Source organism: Camellia sinensis, chromosome 7, assembly GCF_055761805.1.
Source record: "Camellia sinensis isolate YWXY chromosome 7, ASM5576180v1, whole genome shotgun sequence".
In the NCBI taxonomy this organism is placed as follows: Eukaryota; Viridiplantae; Streptophyta; class Magnoliopsida; order Ericales; family Theaceae; genus Camellia; species Camellia sinensis.
In genome coordinates, this window is record NC_138967.1 from 177752568 (window position 1) to 177771441 (window position 18874).

General features: G+C 33.7%; 2 protein-coding genes and 1 non-coding gene across 4 annotated transcripts; 1 reads left to right on the forward strand and 2 right to left on the reverse strand.

The window, feature by feature from the left end:
* Nucleotides 1-195: 195 nt before the first annotated feature.
* On the reverse strand, nt 196-268 carry TRNAF-GAA (transfer RNA phenylalanine (anticodon GAA)). The gene has a single exon. It is a non-coding gene; the product is annotated as a tRNA-Phe (tRNA).
* A 45-nt stretch (nt 269-313) lies between these two features.
* LOC114265240 (uncharacterized) lies at nt 314-4158 on the forward strand. Of its 2 annotated transcripts, none has more exons than XM_082879951.1 (6): nt 314-637; nt 1179-1243; nt 1371-1400; nt 1495-2338; nt 2833-3054; nt 3824-4158. In XM_082879951.1, exons 1-6 carry the CDS (start codon nt 503-505, stop codon nt 3890-3892), a joined length of 1365 nt encoding a protein of 454 aa, XP_082736077.1. In that variant the 5' UTR covers nt 314-502; the 3' UTR covers nt 3893-4158. The 2 variants fall into 2 exon arrangements, with proteins under 2 accessions (XP_082736077.1, XP_082736078.1); XM_082879952.1 differs by having other exon boundaries at nt 505-637; nt 1138-1243.
* A 1401-nt stretch (nt 4159-5559) lies between these two features.
* On the reverse strand, nt 5560-16428 carry MRE11 (DNA repair and meiosis protein (Mre11)). Its single transcript, XM_028206008.2, has 23 exons — nt 16244-16428; nt 15716-15758; nt 14882-15017; nt 14228-14385; nt 13220-13310; nt 12706-12825; nt 12551-12619; nt 12381-12472; nt 12106-12208; nt 11918-12025; nt 11711-11773; nt 11569-11640; nt 11325-11402; nt 11128-11190; nt 10979-11039; nt 10626-10708; nt 10018-10131; nt 9739-9816; nt 9407-9478; nt 9001-9263; nt 7169-7289; nt 6500-6700; nt 5560-5823 (listed from the first exon to the last, which is right to left on the reverse strand). Exons 2-23 carry the CDS (start codon nt 15730-15732, stop codon nt 5791-5793), a joined length of 2196 nt encoding a protein of 731 aa, XP_028061809.2. The 5' UTR covers nt 15733-15758; nt 16244-16428; the 3' UTR covers nt 5560-5790.
* Between the last annotated feature and the right edge of the window lie 2446 nt (nt 16429-18874).

The following is an 18874-nucleotide window of genomic DNA, read 5'->3' on the forward strand; positions in this document are numbered from 1 at the left end:
GTGTGTCTAAAAAGTAAAAAAATTATTTAAAATATTAAAAAAATTCTGTAAAAACAAAAAAAATACTAAAAATAAGAAAGTAAATTTTTTTGAAAAATATTTTTGAGAAAATAGAACCAAACAAGCTGACAATTCTCATTTTCCCAATATACTGGGTTTATTATTTGATATAAAAATTAAAAAAATAGATAGAAATGCGGTGAGCGTGGATCGAACACGCGACCTTCAGATCTTCAGTCTGACGCTCTCCCAACTGAGCTATCCCCGCTTTGGTAGGTTTTATTCCCACTAGTTTATCTTTAATTGTTATTACAACCAACTTTTTGAATTCTTCTCAACGGTCAAATAAACTCTGCTTACCCTGTTTGTTTCGAGAGAAAATCCAATGCAATGAAGCAGATCGATTTCGAGAGCTGCTCTTCAAACCCCCTCAATCGATCTATCAATAATCGTTTCTAACTCTGCCCATCGATTTTGTCTTTGAAGTCTGTTTTTGTCTGAAATGGTTTCAAGAAAAACTAATAAACCCTATCTTTCAATGGGTAAAGAAGACCCAGAAATCGCCGAAAACAGAGATGCTGTAGTTGCTCCTCCCAGGACGAGCGTTGTTGAACCAGTCGATCACTGGGCTTTTCTGGTAATTTCTAGTTCTTCATTTTCTTCGTGGTTTACTTGTTGATTCGCTAATCTCAACCCACATTGATTATTGGTTGGTTTAAATCTTGGAAATGATTGAACTCACTAGTGTCTCTTATGATTTTGAAGAAAAAAATTTATGGGTTTTTTTTTTTTTTTTTCACTTGATTGGTTAATTTTTTATCTGGGAATGGTATATTCACTTCAATATGTTATGGATTCTTGATCTTGGCCGGTTTTGGTTCATGTTTAAAGCTGGGTTTTGATCTACTTGGGATCAATTATTGCTTTGAATCTTTTTTTTTTCTTTCTTTAATCTCATACTATTGATCCCCTTTTCCCCCTTTCTTTTCCAACCTTTAATGAATTGTTTTTTTCTTCTTCATCTCTCTTCCTTTTTGCTTTAATATTCATCATGTCTGATTTGCATTTTATCTTGTTTTGAATCCAATAATTGTGAGAATCTAAAATGCGTCTTTTGTGTTTGTATTAATTTCCCAGAGAGTCTTGTGTTACATTACTGCTGATTTTCACATATACAGGATGAAATCGAAGCTCCCATGTGGGTAGATCTCGATCTAGAAGCTGCGTCTGGTTACAAAGACAAGTGAGTTTCTTTACAACTGGTTCTAAAAATGGTTCCTCCATGTGTTCTTGTGAAGTTGTAGCTTGTAAGTCAATAGTAAGATTCCACATCTTGAATGCAAGTGTAATCTTCTCCTGTTACATTGCAGTGATGATAACTGGTTCAAAATAAGTCATTTGTAAGTACTTCACCTTTGCTGTATTGTAAATTTTTTGGGGGAGTTTTCTAATTGTGGTCAATTAAATGAGAATGACTAAATGTATGGCATTCAGGTTCCATCAAAGTTCTTCCCGACAATTAACTTCTGCCTTTTCTCGTGTTGGCGAGGGGAATGCAAACAAAACATCTTCTCCAAAGCTTCCACACGCGGTCTCAAGATCAAGAGGCAAAAGCTACAGAATCAAGGATTGGGGACAGAGCAATTGTTGTGGCATTGCATCAAATAAGCATCACCCAATCAAGAATTTAATCAGTAAATCTTCACGGTTGAATTCCAATGAGAAAATAAAACCCAAACCAAGCAGTGGAAATCGAAAAGGAAATGCTAGATCAAAAGTAAATTCAGTTTGCAGCTATCCAAAACCATCATCAAATTTTGGGGATTCAAAAACCGGTTCGAGTCCTGCAGCAATTAAGGAAGTTGAGAGCAAATCAGCAAGCACGATTACATCTGAAAGTGGTGAGCAACAACATCGGAATTTGTTGGATGTATCTAGTCAAACAATTAGTCACACGAGTGGGCTTTTGTCATCTCTAAAGGTGGTTACTCTTAGAAAAAGTTGTGTTACAAGACAAGCATTGAGGGTTGAAATAGTTGGTGGGAGGCAATTAGAAGGGCGTAAATCTTCCTCAGGAAAATCCAGTGTGGGCTCCTCTTCACACCCCGGTTATGATGTTAAGAACACGACACTTCGTGCATCACTGAACAAAGATATAACACCTGATAATAATCGAAATGCCATGAAAGCGCCTCAAGCAAACTGCGACAAAGTAAAAAGGTCAAATATGTCCAAGGAATCTACTGCTAAGACTCGGGATTTGACTTTTAAATCTGGATGTGGAAGTAAAACCATTGCTGCTGCAAAGTCAGCCCACCTGGAAACTGCAAAATCAAAGGTGAGAAGCTGCAACATTTTGATTAATGACACCAAACTTGTGCAAAATCTTGAAGAAATCTTGAATTACTGTTGACTTACATATGAGCAAACATGGTACAATTTTACTATATGCAATTCTAAACTTTGGGATTAGTGGCAAATATCATGAATGTCGAGAAAATTTCTCATTTGAGTTAGTTACTTCTCAATGATAAATGTGATTTGCGAAATACCCTACTCAAATTCATTCTTCTTGTTTTGGGAATTGATTATTTTATTGGCCTTTTGACTTTTTATTATAAAAAAAAAGTACAAAAAAGTAGAGAGAATAGTTGACTTTTTGGTAGTAACTTTTTGGCTAAAATAATAAGTTCCCAAAGCAGGCTGATATCATATCATTAAAAATTTTCCTTGCTAATTATTTGGATTCTGGTTTGATAATCGCAATGAATGAATCTTGAATTTGACACCAGAATCATCGTTAGTCACCTGAATTGTGCATAAAATTTTTAGGTTAACAAGGTTGTGCATTCTAAAGCCATGAGGCTACATAGAGTCAATGCACAAGATTCTGTGACTGGTGCTACAAAAGCAAATGACAAAGTGGGAGTCAACATGTATAATAGACTCGGAAATGGTAAAGAGAATGTTACGAGTCAGAGATCCAACACCGGAGCTGGAGGCACTTTTCAGCAGGTTCAGAAAGTGACAAAGCAAAAGAGTATTGTTCCAAAGGTATATCAATTGTCAGTTAATTGATCTCTCATGTCTTGTTTTCGATATAATTTACTTAATCCATCTATTCACCTTCAAGCTGCTACTTAGTTTTCAATCCTGAATAAGTTCAGCAGACTAAACACTTGGCATATTAAGTCCACAAACATTTTTATTTAAACAAGAAAAATCAGAGCCAAAGAACCATATATATATATATATACATGTATTTGAAGAACACAATTACAGAATTCCACGACTTATTAAACATTAAAATAAAATGAAAGGGTGAGAAATGGCCATGCCAGCTGAATATATAACTTAGGAATATAATTCTTTGATATTGACTCAACCAAATAGTCCTTATTTTTCACCTCGTGAAGTTGCATTCATTACATTTGATTTTGTTTCACTAACACAGAAACTATGAGAGCTTGGAATGGGTTGGGGAGAGTTACTATTGGAAGATTTTTAAGTCCCTATTCTTGTTGCTTAGCCAAAAATAAATAAAATAAAAGGACATTCATTATTCATCATATATATATATATATGGGATTTTAATAAATAGAGCCTTTTGTAATGCACCATTTTTCAATTTTACATGTTTTCCTTTCACTTTTAGCGAAAAAGTCGTCTTCAAATTATCTTCCAGTGCAAACAACTTTATCACAGATATGATATTGATCATGTTATTGACAAATAATCCAACACTATTTTTAATTCATCCAGAGAGTTTTGCATTATTATTCTGTTGCACTTGGGATCTTGTATTATATCTTACTGTGAACAGGGAAAAATCAGTGGCCGAAGCGAAGGGAAAAGTTTGACAAATGTAATTCAGAAGGTGCACTTTCGGTAAGAGAGCAGAGCAGCTATATGGCATACACTTAGTGAAGTTGGAGTAAATTTTGGTTGTTAGTCTCCAACTTTATGTGATCTAGAGATACATTTTCCTCCACACTGTTTCTATTAGAGATAGGGTTGTGTTTAAATTCTGAATTTGTTGAGTTTCTTTTTCCTTCACAGTTTCACTGGCCATAGTTCCTCTTTTTGTATAAAGCTCAAACTATCCATTCTCCATTCAAAATAATTAGTCTAATCAAGTACTTTGCATATTCCGATTTATCACTTTTCTTTTGGTGACTTGATTTTTTAATTTTAATTTTTTTTTGGGTCTTGTGCTAGCTTCAGTTAAAACGTAATTTTAAAAAATCAAACTAGAAGTGTAGTATTTTTTTACTTTTTTAACATTTTACAACTTTGTTTTTTATTTTTTATTTTTTAAAATTAGAATCAGTGTCTTATAGTTGCTGATCTCCAGCAATACTCATTATCTCTTTCAAAGAATAAAAATTTGTTAGTGTTCTCCCAAAGAAATGATCAAATCCATGCTCAAATAGTCAGGAAGATCTAATTAAAAAAGGAAAGTGATTGAGACTCCCTCTAATCATCACCCCCACCACCCCACACACACATGGCGGGTAGTGATTAGAGGAGAAGGAAAAAAAAAAAAAAAAAAAAGAAACTGACCAATCAGAGAGAGAGGAGATCAAAGAGAGTGCCTCCTTGGGAGGGGTCCAACTCATTTTCCTTAAAAAAAATCCCTCCACAAAATTTAAAAAACAAAAACAAAAATTATGTTAAGTTTGAAGTAATTTGTTGTAACTCAAGTCCATATTGTTCAAGCTTAGTTTATTTTAAAGCTTTAATGAACTTAAAAAATGCATTCAAACTTGTATTGTTTATTTTTCAAACAAATTTTAATCAATGCTAACTCGAGTAACTTCATTTTTTAAATATAATTTTGTAGTGAGTTAAAACTTATCAAACCAAGTTTAAAAACTTAACAAAATTTTATTATGTCTACATAATCCCAAATAAACTTTAAATGAGCCAAATACAAGTCATAATTTGTCTGCATGATATATAACCCAATAAAATAAATTTTTAACTAGTCAAACGTGAGTAGCTAGTGAATACTTGAAGTTTAGCAACACAATTCAAAGTAATAAGTAGTCACCGGTGGAAACTAACCCCAATCTTTCAGGCATTCTTACAATAACTAAAGAAAAATGAGTGAGAGCACTAATTAGTACTATCACTAATGATGTGGCAGTAGGCCCCACCAAGAATAATTTTGATGTTTTGGCCTTAGTGTTGTATTTTTTTTCTTTTTTTATTGAGTGTCATATCATTAGTGGTCTTTTAGAGCTCCAAAATTAGTGATCTCTATCATTGTTGATAACTAAATCGGACAGCCTCTTCACACATTTCAACTAAATTACTGCAATTTTTTTTTTCTTTTCTTTCCTAGGGCAATGTGAATGTGAACGGAGCAACAAGAGAAAGTGCATCGCAGAGGAAACATGTTCCGAGCCGGCTCCAGTATTGCATTATCAAACTAACAGATCTCCATTGTAAAAATGATTACCTCCTGCATGTACTTGATCATAGCAAGTGCATAATAACAAATCCACCAACCTCAATATCATAGCATTGCCATTAAGTAATAAGGCATCAAATCACTGGAAAAAAATGTAGACAATCAGGCCATTAACATTATTTCTTTACAAGTTTCTCTGGTGAGAAATGTGTACAGATGTTATAAATCGATGCTTAACAAAATTGTTCCCAGTCCTAAAATACATACATCAATATACTGTTCTTATCACACAGAAAACGCAAAGAAAATGACTCCTCAGAAGCGCTATAATCCATACAAAACCATGCAAAAGGAACATGAAACCGCCAGGGTGGTTACCTTCTTAAAGCACCATAATTCCTTGTTACCTACACAGAAATAGTAGTCATGCGAGTCAAACTTCAAATATTTTGCAAGTAAAAAAATCCCACTTTCCAAACAGAAATTTAAAGAGGACATGAAACTACATGTTAATATTTTCGAGGTGCAAAATCAACATCAACATCATCATTGAATTTGTCTTTCATTCATTTTAATTTCAACAGTGACACTAGACTTGCAGGTTCTTTTTTCCTCATTCTGGTGCTGGCACATGACTAGGGAGGCTCAGAAAAATCAATCGGAAAATAACCAGCAATGATAATTACAAAACAATAGTTAAGAAGCATATCAATATGTGTATATGATCATCTCAGAAAATGGTAAGTCATTTATTTCTATTCCAGATAGTACATTCTAATAACAGTTCACAATATGAAACCATAAGTGACGAGGTTACTACTATTGACAGTTTATTAGTAACATCATACGTCACAAAAGCAGTACGCTTTTCAAGCTAAAGTTGGTAGCAGCAGAGAAAGAAGAAAAACAAATCAATTTCTGAGATAAGTCTTAAAAATGTGGGAACTTCCGTTCTTCATTTATAAAGCAGCATTAATATAAGCCATTTTTATAATGTACATTCAGTAAAATTTCTTTAGAGAGAACATGTACAAGAAGAAACATATTTGTTATAAAAAAAAAATTAAAAAAAAAATCACCTACCCGTGTTTGAGACTTGTTTACTCTCCTTGGCATGTCATCATCATCATCATCATCTTCATCATCCTTGCTTGCGAGCATTTTATGAATAGAAGATGAAGTATTATCTGACTTTCTTCCCCGCTTAGATGTTGTAGAACCTCTACCCCTTCCCCTTGGAGCAGCTCTTTTGCGTCCTTTGCCTCGAACACTTCCATCATTGTCCTTAAAGAGTAAAAATAAAATATTTGACTTAGTAAGTGTAGCAAGTATATTGAGACAAGTGTTCATGTCCAACAGAGGCTTTTAGCATGAACAAGGCTACCTCAAAGCAAAACAACTGTGATACAAAAGATGGTGTACCAAAAGGTGACTAGACCAAAGTGTGCATGTTACACATTTAATTGATTTGATTACTACGAAGATAACAGAAGTAATTCTCATTCTCTCTTGTTCACCCTACTTTTTGGATACCAGACTGAAGGGTAAAAGAGGTGCGTGCACGGATTAGTATGTAAGTGGTTCAACTATAGTAGACACAAACTGATGCATGGAAGTACAAAAAGAGGACTGCGAAATGCACATTTGAGCATTGAGTATTTTCATTAGTTCAATTCTAACATGTGTTTGTAGTGTTAACTCATACAGCCAACTTGGTGCATGAAACAAAATAATTAAAACAAGCATCCATACCGAACTGTCATTGACCTCATCTAATGCATTTTTCGCTGCTTCATCACTTGAACCAGAATCCACATTATCCTCATCATCAGCGATACTTTGAACTGATGCTGTTGCAGCAGCTGATGCAGATCTGCATTAGCAAAGTTACACATGATGAGGAGAGTGGCTGAGAGGGAGTGGTAATTACCTTTGCTTTCTTGTAATAAACATTAGCAGTCTCATAGAAAAAAAGACAAATGCGTTAACACCTCTCTTCAAGTACAAATTTTAGTAGTCTATACTATATAAATTGTTTAGATTCTCTCTCTAGCAAATCATGAATAAGCATAATCTTTCTGCAGCTTATTACTCAAGTACTTGGCAGAAATGTGGATCTATTAGTTATCTAATCCATAATATGGAAAATTGGTGCTTAATACTGTTTAAACAGCGCTAAAGCTAATGCTGACAAAAACACAAAAGTGTGGACACAATTATGTTGTATTCGTAAAAGATCAGATTGGAAATCAGAAAACTTGATCTATGTTACACAGACTCGGGTGCAGGTGTCGGATACGGGTATGTGTTTAGGTGTCAAATTCGCCAATTCATAAAAATAAGGATACAAGGACTTGGCTAAAAAGTATCCAAAAAATATATATGGATGCGGGAACACGGCATATGAAATATTAATAGTCTTTTAAATATTTTTACTAATTTTTTACGTTCCCAAATCAACCCCAAATAAAAAAATATTTTTGTATTTAGTTTTGTATATAAATATAATAATTTTTCTTTATTACCATTAAATTTTATCGTAGAAGACATAGATATAAATGAATTCTATATAAATATAATAATTTTTTATTTATTTTGTATATAAATATAAAAAAATCACAATATAAAATTAAAAAATAGAATGTATATACATTATTTATATGAGTAATACTAGAAATTCTTAATATTTTATTTTTTATTGGCATTATCATATTTTGTAGGTCTTACATATCATACAAATAAGAAATAAAATATTTAATAAAAATATTTTAAATTTATGTATATAAACTTTTGTTTTAAATGATATTATATATATGTGTGTGTGTTATAAATGAGATAAGTAGAGTCAGAAAAAGAGAAGTGAAGAAGAGAGAAAATGAGAGAGAGAGAGAGAGTAGAAGATGGATAGACACAGACAGAGAGACAGCCAACGAGAGGAAGATTGAGAGAGAGAGAGAGAGAGAGAGAGAAGAAGATCGATCGACAGAGAGAAGAAGATCAATCGATAGCGAGAAGAAGACTGAGAGACCGACAAAGAGAAGAAGAGAGATTGAGATCGCTAGTGAGAATAAAAGATCGAGATGGCAATGGCGATCGCTTCCTTTACTAGATTCTCTTCCTTCTCCACTGTAACTTGTAAGTTTCTCAATAATCCTTCTTCACTCCTCTCATGTTAGCCGTGTCCGAGAAAACCATGCCGAGTCTGACACAGATCTGACACCCACACCCATGTCGTGTCATGTCGACACGGGTACTTTGCCCTAAACCAACGAGTCCATGTAAAACAGAACTTGATTAAATGGATGCAAAAATGATTAGATTCCATTGCTTAAATCATATGTTGAAACCATTTGAGATCTCTGGTGTTGAATTTGGATTAAAACTACATATAGAAGTGTTCTGACTTTTATCCATCATAATATGGTGTATAAAACTTGTATGGTGACAAGTAATTATACCATCATGAAGAGCTCCCAGAGGAACAAAAGGGATCTATTCAGCAAAGATAAAGCCGTGTTTTTCAATTTATATCCACAATGAGCAAGCAACAAAAATATTGGGAACGTGATAGAAACATAGTTAACCTCTGTGATTGGCGGAACCCAATGGCTGCATCAAGAGTTGTCTGCTTTAAGTTGCTAGAACCCCTACCTCTGCCCCTGCCTCTTCCTCTTCCTCTCGAAGAAGTCTTACCCACTTCTGGAGTATCATGGGAGGACCTGAAAGGTACCGATGAACCTTTCTTGCCTCTAGCAGTAGACTTCGAACTTGAGAATGGAGCAGTATCCTCATCATCACTGAAGGAAACCGCACTTCCAATTCCTCCAGCACTTTTACTCATAATGTCCTGGATATAATAAAAAATAAGCATTCTCAATATAGATACATGTCTACTTGTGGGACAACCAAATATAATGGATGGAAATTTGCCACTGGCACAGAGATCACCCGTGCAAGTTCTGCACAGCAGGATAAAGGTGGAAGAATTACCTCTAAGGACTGTGCACTAGAAGTGAACTGTGCAGGTTCCTTAGAACGCACTGACCTTGCCTTCACACGTTCCTGCAAATATCCACTGTCACTATTACAGATAACTCTTGCACGGTTGGGGCGCCTATGCAGCCCTTCCTCACAAAATGCCCATGTGATGCCAAAGTAACATTAGGGCAGAGGGGGGAAAAATTGTATAAATGCATACAAAATCTGAAAAGATGTAAATAAAAAAAGGCTGCGGTCAAACGGGAAAAGGTAGCTCGGTGTAGAGAGAAAGAGAGGATGACTTCTCCTATGCAACCAAAAAAAAAAAAAATTCAGCTTCTTGCCTCTAAGTATTCTCCAACTTTGAGAATTAGATCTTCCTCTTCAACCTTCAGAGTATCTGCATCCCGAGCAATTTTATTCTGCAAAGCAGAAAAGTAATCTAATCATTAGCAAACAAATTCAATATCTATAGGCATGTGATACATGCACAAACAATCAAAAAATCATAGCAATATTTATCCATTATAATTCACGAGCCAGATGCCTGTTGTAAGTTAATATCATCATAGACTTCCTACACGTTTCTCACAGCAACTTGAGAAGCAAGATGGAATACTTACACGTGTTTCTTCAAGATTATACTGCAAGCAAGAATAGAAAGCCATTTTGTCGTCCTTGTTAACAAAGTTGTGTAATGCAACATCCAAATCATTAACTGGAAGAATCTCCATTTTCTGTAAAATTGGCCATCAATAGCGCACACAACTAAAATGAATATATATATGTATTATATGATATCATCTTAGTTCAGAATTCTGATCTCATGAACTTCTCTGTTCTCATTTCCAATTATTATACATCCAACTTTCCATATGATCCAGTGAACTGAAAAGATCGTAAAATAAAAAATAAAATATCTTCACAAAACCAGAAACCCATAATGGTGCTGGCGAAAATTCATAATTGGGAACCTAAATACAATTTGCGAAAAAATCCACAAATAAAGGTTTGCTGCCTCTTTGATGAGGTCACTGTATATTTCACGGAAAAGAAAGAGAAAAAACAAAAAAGAAGGAAAAATGGTTGCCTACTGGAAATAGTTCAAAGCTATAACTGTTCACATTTATGATCATGTACACCAGAGTTCCACTGTAATGAAAAGTACCAAATGAATTGATTATCAATAATTAAATAAAGAAAAACAAAAGAATGAAACTTGATTGAGTACCAAATTATTCTCAGCAACCAAAGCCTCTATATTTTGTTGATTTAATTCTTCCGGTCGAAGCCGTTCAGAATCATTGAATTTAGCTACATTCCAAAAAAGAAACACATGTTATTCCATCACCATGTAAGAGCTAAACCAAACACTCCTAATAAGTGAAAAGATGGGAAGCCTTTAGACAATTAGTATGTGCTTGACCAGAAAAGTGTCACATGCAAAGCAAGCCTTATTAAAGGAAGAAACATACCACTACAGAAGTACAAGATACACATACTTTGAATGGTCCACTTGAACCAAACAGCCCATAACAGAAAGTAGAATCTAATAGCCAACAGAGTTGAGAGCACTGAAAATACCTACACTTTGACCTTTTCTTGAAGCTTTTGAGAATATAAGAATATCCTGGGGATTTGCAACCTACAAGATCAAGAAACAGTTAAATAAGAGAAAGGAAAAATAAAAGTTTTCTCTTCCTAATCAATATTATTAGATGATAAAAAAATACCTTCCCCACATATTTTTGCCCAAACCTTTGTGGATTTATTGTCATAAATCCAGAGTAATCAACCTGTCAAATCAAACAGCACAGCTGATTAGGAAATGCATCAGACAGACATGCTGAGAACAAGCAGAGAACTCAGAGATGCCAAATGTGAACATCACATTTACGGTAGCATTTGAAACAAAAATAGGAAATATTACCTTTACTCGGACTAATGGAAGCTTGACCTCTGAACTGTTAGTACCCTTTTGGCTAGACTTGTCTATCAGATTTCTGACCTAAAACAAGGTAAAGGTATTGCAATACAAATATGGCGAAGAATAGAACACTGACAGCAGAACATGCCACCATAAGCAGCAAAAAGATGGCAGACATTAATGGATTTATGAAATTTCTTGCCAATGCAAGGATGAAATGTTAAGAAGAAGCAGAAGAAAGGCTTACCACTTTGTCCAAATGTTCAAGAATTGAATTTTGATCATTAGGATCAATGTCGGATTCATCCTTTAATACTAACTGCATCATGAACATTGAGTAGGTCAACAGAAGTTATTTCTGAGATCAGCATAAACAACACTGGACTTACCTCAGTATATTCAAAAGGCCTCACTGAGTTTAAAGGTATCTTGGTTGGACGATATTGATTTCCCTATGTAAAAATGATATGCAATAAATGAACAGTGAGGTAGCTAATAAAATTAATTGAAGAAGACAAAAAAGCAACTGCTATTGCAAGATTAAAATATAAATCATAAAATAATAGCCAGAATGGTTCTTGTCAAAATTGCCCAACCTTGATCTCTAAAAGAAGTACATGTTTCGGCTTTGATTCTCCATCAATTAGCGATGTTGCCACAGAAGAACCTGGTTGAGTAATGTGGAAACCCATACCTGGAACTTCCTATTAAGATCACAACAGACCTTCAATAAGATACCATAAAAGAACTTCAACTGATAAAGAAACAACTACATCATTGGCACCTGAGGGTCAATAAGACATTCATGTTCATGCCCCCACACAATGAAGTCCATGAACCGTGGCAAAAAATGCTCGTTTATGGCATTTTTAGGATTTGTCTTCACTCTGCAAATAACATAAGTAGCAAGATCTGTAACTGGAAACATGAAGTTCTGAAGTTTTACATCAAAGAACATGTAAGCACCTGAAAGCTATACGGTTAATTGATTTTCAAGATAAACAAAGAACTTCTCTCTTCATGAACAATTTAATACCATATCTGAGAAATAAATAGAACCTGTTCTGATGAAGTACTAGAATGTTGAACCAGTCTGTTACTTGACAGCCTTCTTGAGCTTCAGGTCGCATCCACTGTACAGCATGTGGCGTCTGAAGTTTCAAAAATAAAAAAATGTGAGTCCTGCCAGTAATCAAACAGTCCAAAAAGCAATTATTCCAAATGAATACCTGAAACATTCTATTAAGCCGTTCATCTCTAATATTTCCAAGGCCATACAGAGCTACAGATGTTGAACCCTGCGATTCAAAATGAAAGACATTCTATACAAGTTACTAAATGATCGATATCCAGAACATCTAGTTAATGAGATCTAATGACAGACCTTCCTGATGAGTATGGGATAGACAGTGATCTGCCCGACACCAGAACCTCCAAGAACCATTTTCCCAAAATAGTTCACAAGATTGCATGCAGAAAGGATATCAACTGCAGAAAGGTTGTCCTGTCACAAGAATAGAAAACAACCAACTAAAACTTTTTCAATATGGTAGGTCAGAAATCATGTTTTGATCAAAAAGTACTTCAAACTGAAAGAAGTTTGTTGCTTTTGATATTGGATAACAATGGCAAGGACTTGGACACTGAGGTTTGTTGCTTTCAATATTAAAAATTTCAAACTGAATCTTGAATAGTTTCTGGTTTTGCCTTATTCACTGTAATGATATTCACTCCCGTGTTTGAAAGAAGTTGAAGCTTTTAGTTTAAACCACATAAGAATTCTTGAAGCTTAAGAATAAGTATAATTTAGTGGAGGGATAAGAAGCATGACTTATAGTATAGATTGTATGGAAAATCTATCTAAACAAATATACAGCATAAAATTGCACAATCCATACCACTCCAGCAGGATCATCATGATTTCCATGAATACTGAACACCGGCAAGCCAACATTGAAGTGAGGATCCTCATAATTTACATGACCAAACCTGTTAAGATCAAAAATTCTATTACAAAGTGAAGAGTGCCTTCCAAATTTTTCCCACGACTGACAAAATTTCACACACAAACATAAGTGCATATACTAACGCAAACATTTACCTAAAGATATAAACGTATACATACAACTGTCTACAACTATACCAACTATGCACCCACACACACACACATACTGTTTCCACTGTAGCGAGCTTCTTGCTCTTTTTCTTTTCTTTTTCTTTTTTTTTTTGGATTAGCACCGGGGTGTCCGGATCAAAGCCCGACTAATCCCCAAGGGTGCACAGGCCCTCGGCAAGGAGTTTCCCACAAATGCACCATGGTTAATTCATGGATTTTTCCCCAGTCCGATTGCCCCAAGGAATTGTTAGCACTTAAGAGGTTTTGATCCCTGAACCTTGGAGGGAGCACACCCCCAAGATCCAAGGCCTTGCCATTATGCCAACCCCTTGGGGTTCTCTTGTTCTTTTTCTTTTGAAACAGTTACAGAACTAAAGAAATTAAAAAACATTTTAAACAAGTTTATACAGAAATTAAATCCAGGGAGGGGAAGGGGAAGAATGGGGGCAGAGGGGGGAGGGGTTAAGCTTATAAATTTCCCCAAATTCAAATGGAGCAGTTGAAAAAAAAGTAACCATGGAATATACTCTAAATAAAATAGTTACACAATCATAAATCCAGGCACTCTATCCGGGATGATGAAATTCTTGCATGAGTTACAGCATGGCAGGGTTAAACAGATTGGGAAACTGTCTGAGAATAATTTTAAAAAATTTATTAAAAAAAAAAAAAAAGTCAAAAAAATATTTAGCAACCCCATATCAGAATATCAATTTCAACCTGACATAAAAGGAGCAAAAAAAAAAAAATGGTAAGCAAAAATTCTATCAAGTGCAAAATAAGTCATTACAAGTTTGCAAAGTTCATTGTCTGGTCACTGACAACTTGGAACTGCACCGGTCGATCGCTAAGACAATGACGACGCAGAATCTCAATGGCTTTCACTAATGTTGACCTTGAGGGCTTATTCTCGTGGAAAAGGTCACCGCCAAGGAGCAAGAAATCCACCTGGTGCCAGGTTTGAGTCAGTGTACAGCACCATGCAATATTCACAATGTGTGGATAATCAGCAAGTTCTATGTATAATTAGCTTGGAAAATGAAGTAGAAATCATTTCAACGCTCTTCATACTCATTGAACTTAGATTTAGACACATAAGAACCTGTCCTCACTAAGAACATAAGAACAAGCTTGTTCAAATGAAACAAGTCGTGCCGAGAAAACTCATTGAACTTAGATTTAGGTACATCAGAACATGCACCTAGAGTATAAGAACAAGCTTGTCGGAATGAAGAAGAAATAAGGGGAAAGCACAGAATTAATAGAATCAGGCATTTTAGGCGGATTTCATCTAACAGCTACGGGCTGCAACTGTGGGCAAGGAGATGCATGCAGAGAAGAATGAGAATAACTAGCAGTAGGAAAACATAAGATTGGAAATATAAATACACATGAAAGATACTACCACCATATCAAAGCAAAAATAAAAAGAAAAATCCATCACCTGCTTTTGCTCTGCTATTGAGCATATCTCTTCAAATGCCTGAAATGAATCATGCCGACGTATTTCATCCTTCTCCATATAGCCCAGATGGCAGTCCGTGGCAACAAGTACTCGAAGTGTATTTCCGAAATCATCCCTGATTTTTTTTCATTATTTTAGACAATCAATATTTTTGGTGCAACATATGAAACATGCCATATGATGTAAGAACTCTTTCCTAGGTACCATCTGAAACAAAAGTGGTCGATAAAAAACAAGCATATAAAAATTTCCTGGTATGGCATGGCATCATTCCCTTGTATGTACTAACTGAAAAAAGAGACATACATAAGAGACGGAGGTACAAGAGCTATTGCAGGGAAAATAGGACAGATCTACTAACTTATCATTCACTGGACTACATATAGTACACAGATCACTAAAAGGCCACACCACAGTAATCTTTTAATTTAATGTGCCAAAAAGAATATTTGACCCGATGTCAACTGTCCGTTCATTATCCAGAGAAACCCAGATAAGGAAAAATTGCTTCCAGTCATGTCACTTGCATGTGCGAAAGTATAACACACTACATTAACGCAATAGCAAGCGTTTATTTAACAAATGGGATGTTTCAGAGGTTGAAATGACCACAAAAAATGAAGTGCAACATTAGTTTTCTTCTGCAATAGCCAAAGGTTAGGTCTATACCCAATCTACTCCTCCCAGACTCCCATCAAACGGGGACTAAACTGGGTGCAGTGTTTTTTTTTTTTTTCCCCCTGGCAATAGCCAGCTCGACAGCAAACGTCTACAACATAATGTGTGTGCATATATTTACAGAACATGTTTTACCTTGACGAATCAGCCATGCCAACAAAGTTTCACTTCAATTAACCTACAATAACACATCAAAAAAAAAAAAAAAAAAAAAATCATTAGACGCAGCTCAGAAGCCCTTTTTTTCTTTGTATTTTTTGTCTCCAGACTGGAGTTAGACAGTTCCAAACATGCAATTATCTGCTGAATTCATTAATCTTGAATTCGGAAAATTTCAGGAGTTTGAAGTAACAAGGAGAGATAAAATAACAGAAGTGAAGGGTTTTAGATAATAATAAGAAGGGAAAAAAACCCTAGAAAAAGATATGCACAAAAGTGAAAGACATAGCAAGGGGTAAGCAAGATAGATGAGTACAAGTTCGCAGTATACTCGGTTTGATCGGTGTGAAATCGCAAGAGTAAATGGAAATTTGAAACATCAGTACGGCCACTAACAACCAAAATACAGCACTGAATCCGAATTTTTCAGTAATTTTCTCGGAGACCAAACACATGCACAACACAAGTGAAGGGTATGTAGAGAATTGGAGAGAATAGGGTTACCTTTGTCTGCAGAATCTAGTGGAGAAGAGAGAGAGCAGACCAGTGGAGACGAAGCCGAAATGGTGGCGCGGAATTCAAAAGAGCATTATAGGGTCAGAATCAGAAGACGAAAAATAGCTTCGTCTTTTACTCTGCAACGGGTGGGTTTTTAATTTTTTTTTTTTTTGGTAAATAAATTCTTGTTTGGCCAAAATTCTTTTAGGCTTCACTTTGCTAAAGGTTTTTGAAATTAAAAAAACATAAAAAATAAAATAGATTAAATAGATAAATAAAATAAAATATCACTTTCAAATTATAATCAGTTCATTTCTTTATAAAAGTCAAAAAAAAGAATCCAAACAAACTTTTTACTATCAAGTTAAAAAAGTCTCAATTCAAAAAAATCAACTAAAAATTTAGTTGGCTTTTTTGAGTTTAAATTTTTTTAATTTGTGATTAAAAAGTTCGTTTGGACTATTTTTTATTTTTTTGACTTTTATGAAAAAAATTAAATAATTATAATTTAAATATGACATTTTATCTTATTAATTTTTTAATGTATTTTATTTTTTAGTAGATAATTTAGGTTTCGTTTGAAAACATACTATTTTATTAACTTTTTGGCTAAAATAAAAAGTAAAAAAAACTTGTATGTTTATAATGAATTTTTGATTTTTTATGAAAAAGATGTGCAAAAAATAGAGATAAAATAAAATCTTTAACTTTTTAATATCGATTATAGATTTTTTGATTTTTTTAATAACTTTTTAACTTTTAATCTAAAATTATTACTTGCCAAATAAGGCCTCAATCCCAATCCAACTCAACCCATATAGCCAAATGAAGCCAAATCTCAATTATACAGTGGGGGTGTTTGGGCAGAAAAAAAATAGCCAAATTTAGGCTAAAAATCACAAAAAAACAGAATAGGCTAAAATAGCTAATAAGACAAAATATCACATCAAACCCATAATCATTTCACTTTTTCTCTTACAAACATTACATCCAACCACAAAAAAATCCAATCATCTTCCCAAACACAAAAATTTTAGCCTACTTAAAATAGCCAAAAACTAAAATAGCCTATTAAAAAAGTCACTTCCCAAACGAGGCCACTATAAATCAACTTTAAATTACATACAATAAAATATTAAAAAAAAAGTATATCTACAAATGAAAGCATTCTATGTTATGATTTTTGTGATATTTTGTTATGACATATTATGATATTAGTTATGATTAATTGCAATATTAGTTATAATTTATTTTAATGTTAATTATGATATTGGGGGTGTTTGGCACAGTGAAATTATGTCTACAAATGAAAGTATTCTATGTTACAATAATTTATTGTGATATTTTTCTCACAAACATTACATCTAATTAAAAAAAAAATCAATTATTTTTTCAAATACAAAAAATTTAACCTACTAAAATAGCTAAAACTAAATAATCTACTAACCAATTTCCTAAACACCCATATTATTTTATTTATGATTTAAAAGATCTTTAGTTATACCTTTGGTTATATATATAAAAATATTTTTTTAATTATGACTAAAAAGATTTAATTATAACATTTATAGTTAGCAATACTACAAATGTCATTAGTTGCATATAATACATAGGCCCCGTTTGGTAGAGTTGTGGGAAAGTGATTATAGTTTATACCTTAACAGCTTCTAGCTTATAACTATGAACATAAGCTGATTTTTGACTTATAAATTAAGTTTCTTTTCCCCTACTCAAAGAATAAGTTGATTTTTGACTTACAAAAAGCTATAAGCTGTATTGTTAAGTTGAACCAAACACATCAAAATAGCTTAAATTAAGCTAAAAGCTGAAATAAGCTGGAAATAAATCCTACCAAGCAGGGCCATAGTCTTAAAGGTGTGTATCATAACATTATCCCTTACAAATGTTCGATACATGGTAAATTACACATTGCTTGTACTTTGCACCAAATTTTACTTTGGCCTCTATACATAAAATTATGACAGTTAACCCCCTACAGTTATAGTCAAATCCCACTTTGGTTTCTTCATATGAAATCATGACAGCCAACCACTTATACTTTTACTCAAATCTCACTTTGGATCCTACACAAGTATTAATGTCCCCTTTTTTGTTACTTTATTTTTAAATTCTTAACAAAATCTAGTCATGTGACAAAATATGACTATGAAATAAAGGTAAGAGAGAAAATCATTCATATTTACCACCAATACACTTTGTTCTATATGATAAGCATGTGAGAGTTATCTAATATATATATATATATATATATATATATATATGTATGGTAAAAATTGATACGAAAAGGCAAGAGGTAGAGGTTTTGAAATAAAATATAAAAAAAATGCGACAAAAAAATCAAAGAGAAAGAAAGATGAATATATAAAAGACTGTGTTACCGTAAAAAATAATGTTTTGTGATTCCAATTTATGCAAAACCCTAGTTCATCTTCTTAATTGTTCACAATCTGCGTTTTGTTTTAGCCTAATACAATCATGTTTTGATGTAAATTTTGGAATAAAGTGTGTTTTGGTGAAAATTTAGATGATTTTCCTTTATTATCCTCATATTGTAGTCATATTCTTATTATATGACTAAATTCTATTAAAGATTAAACAATTGAGTAACAAAAATGA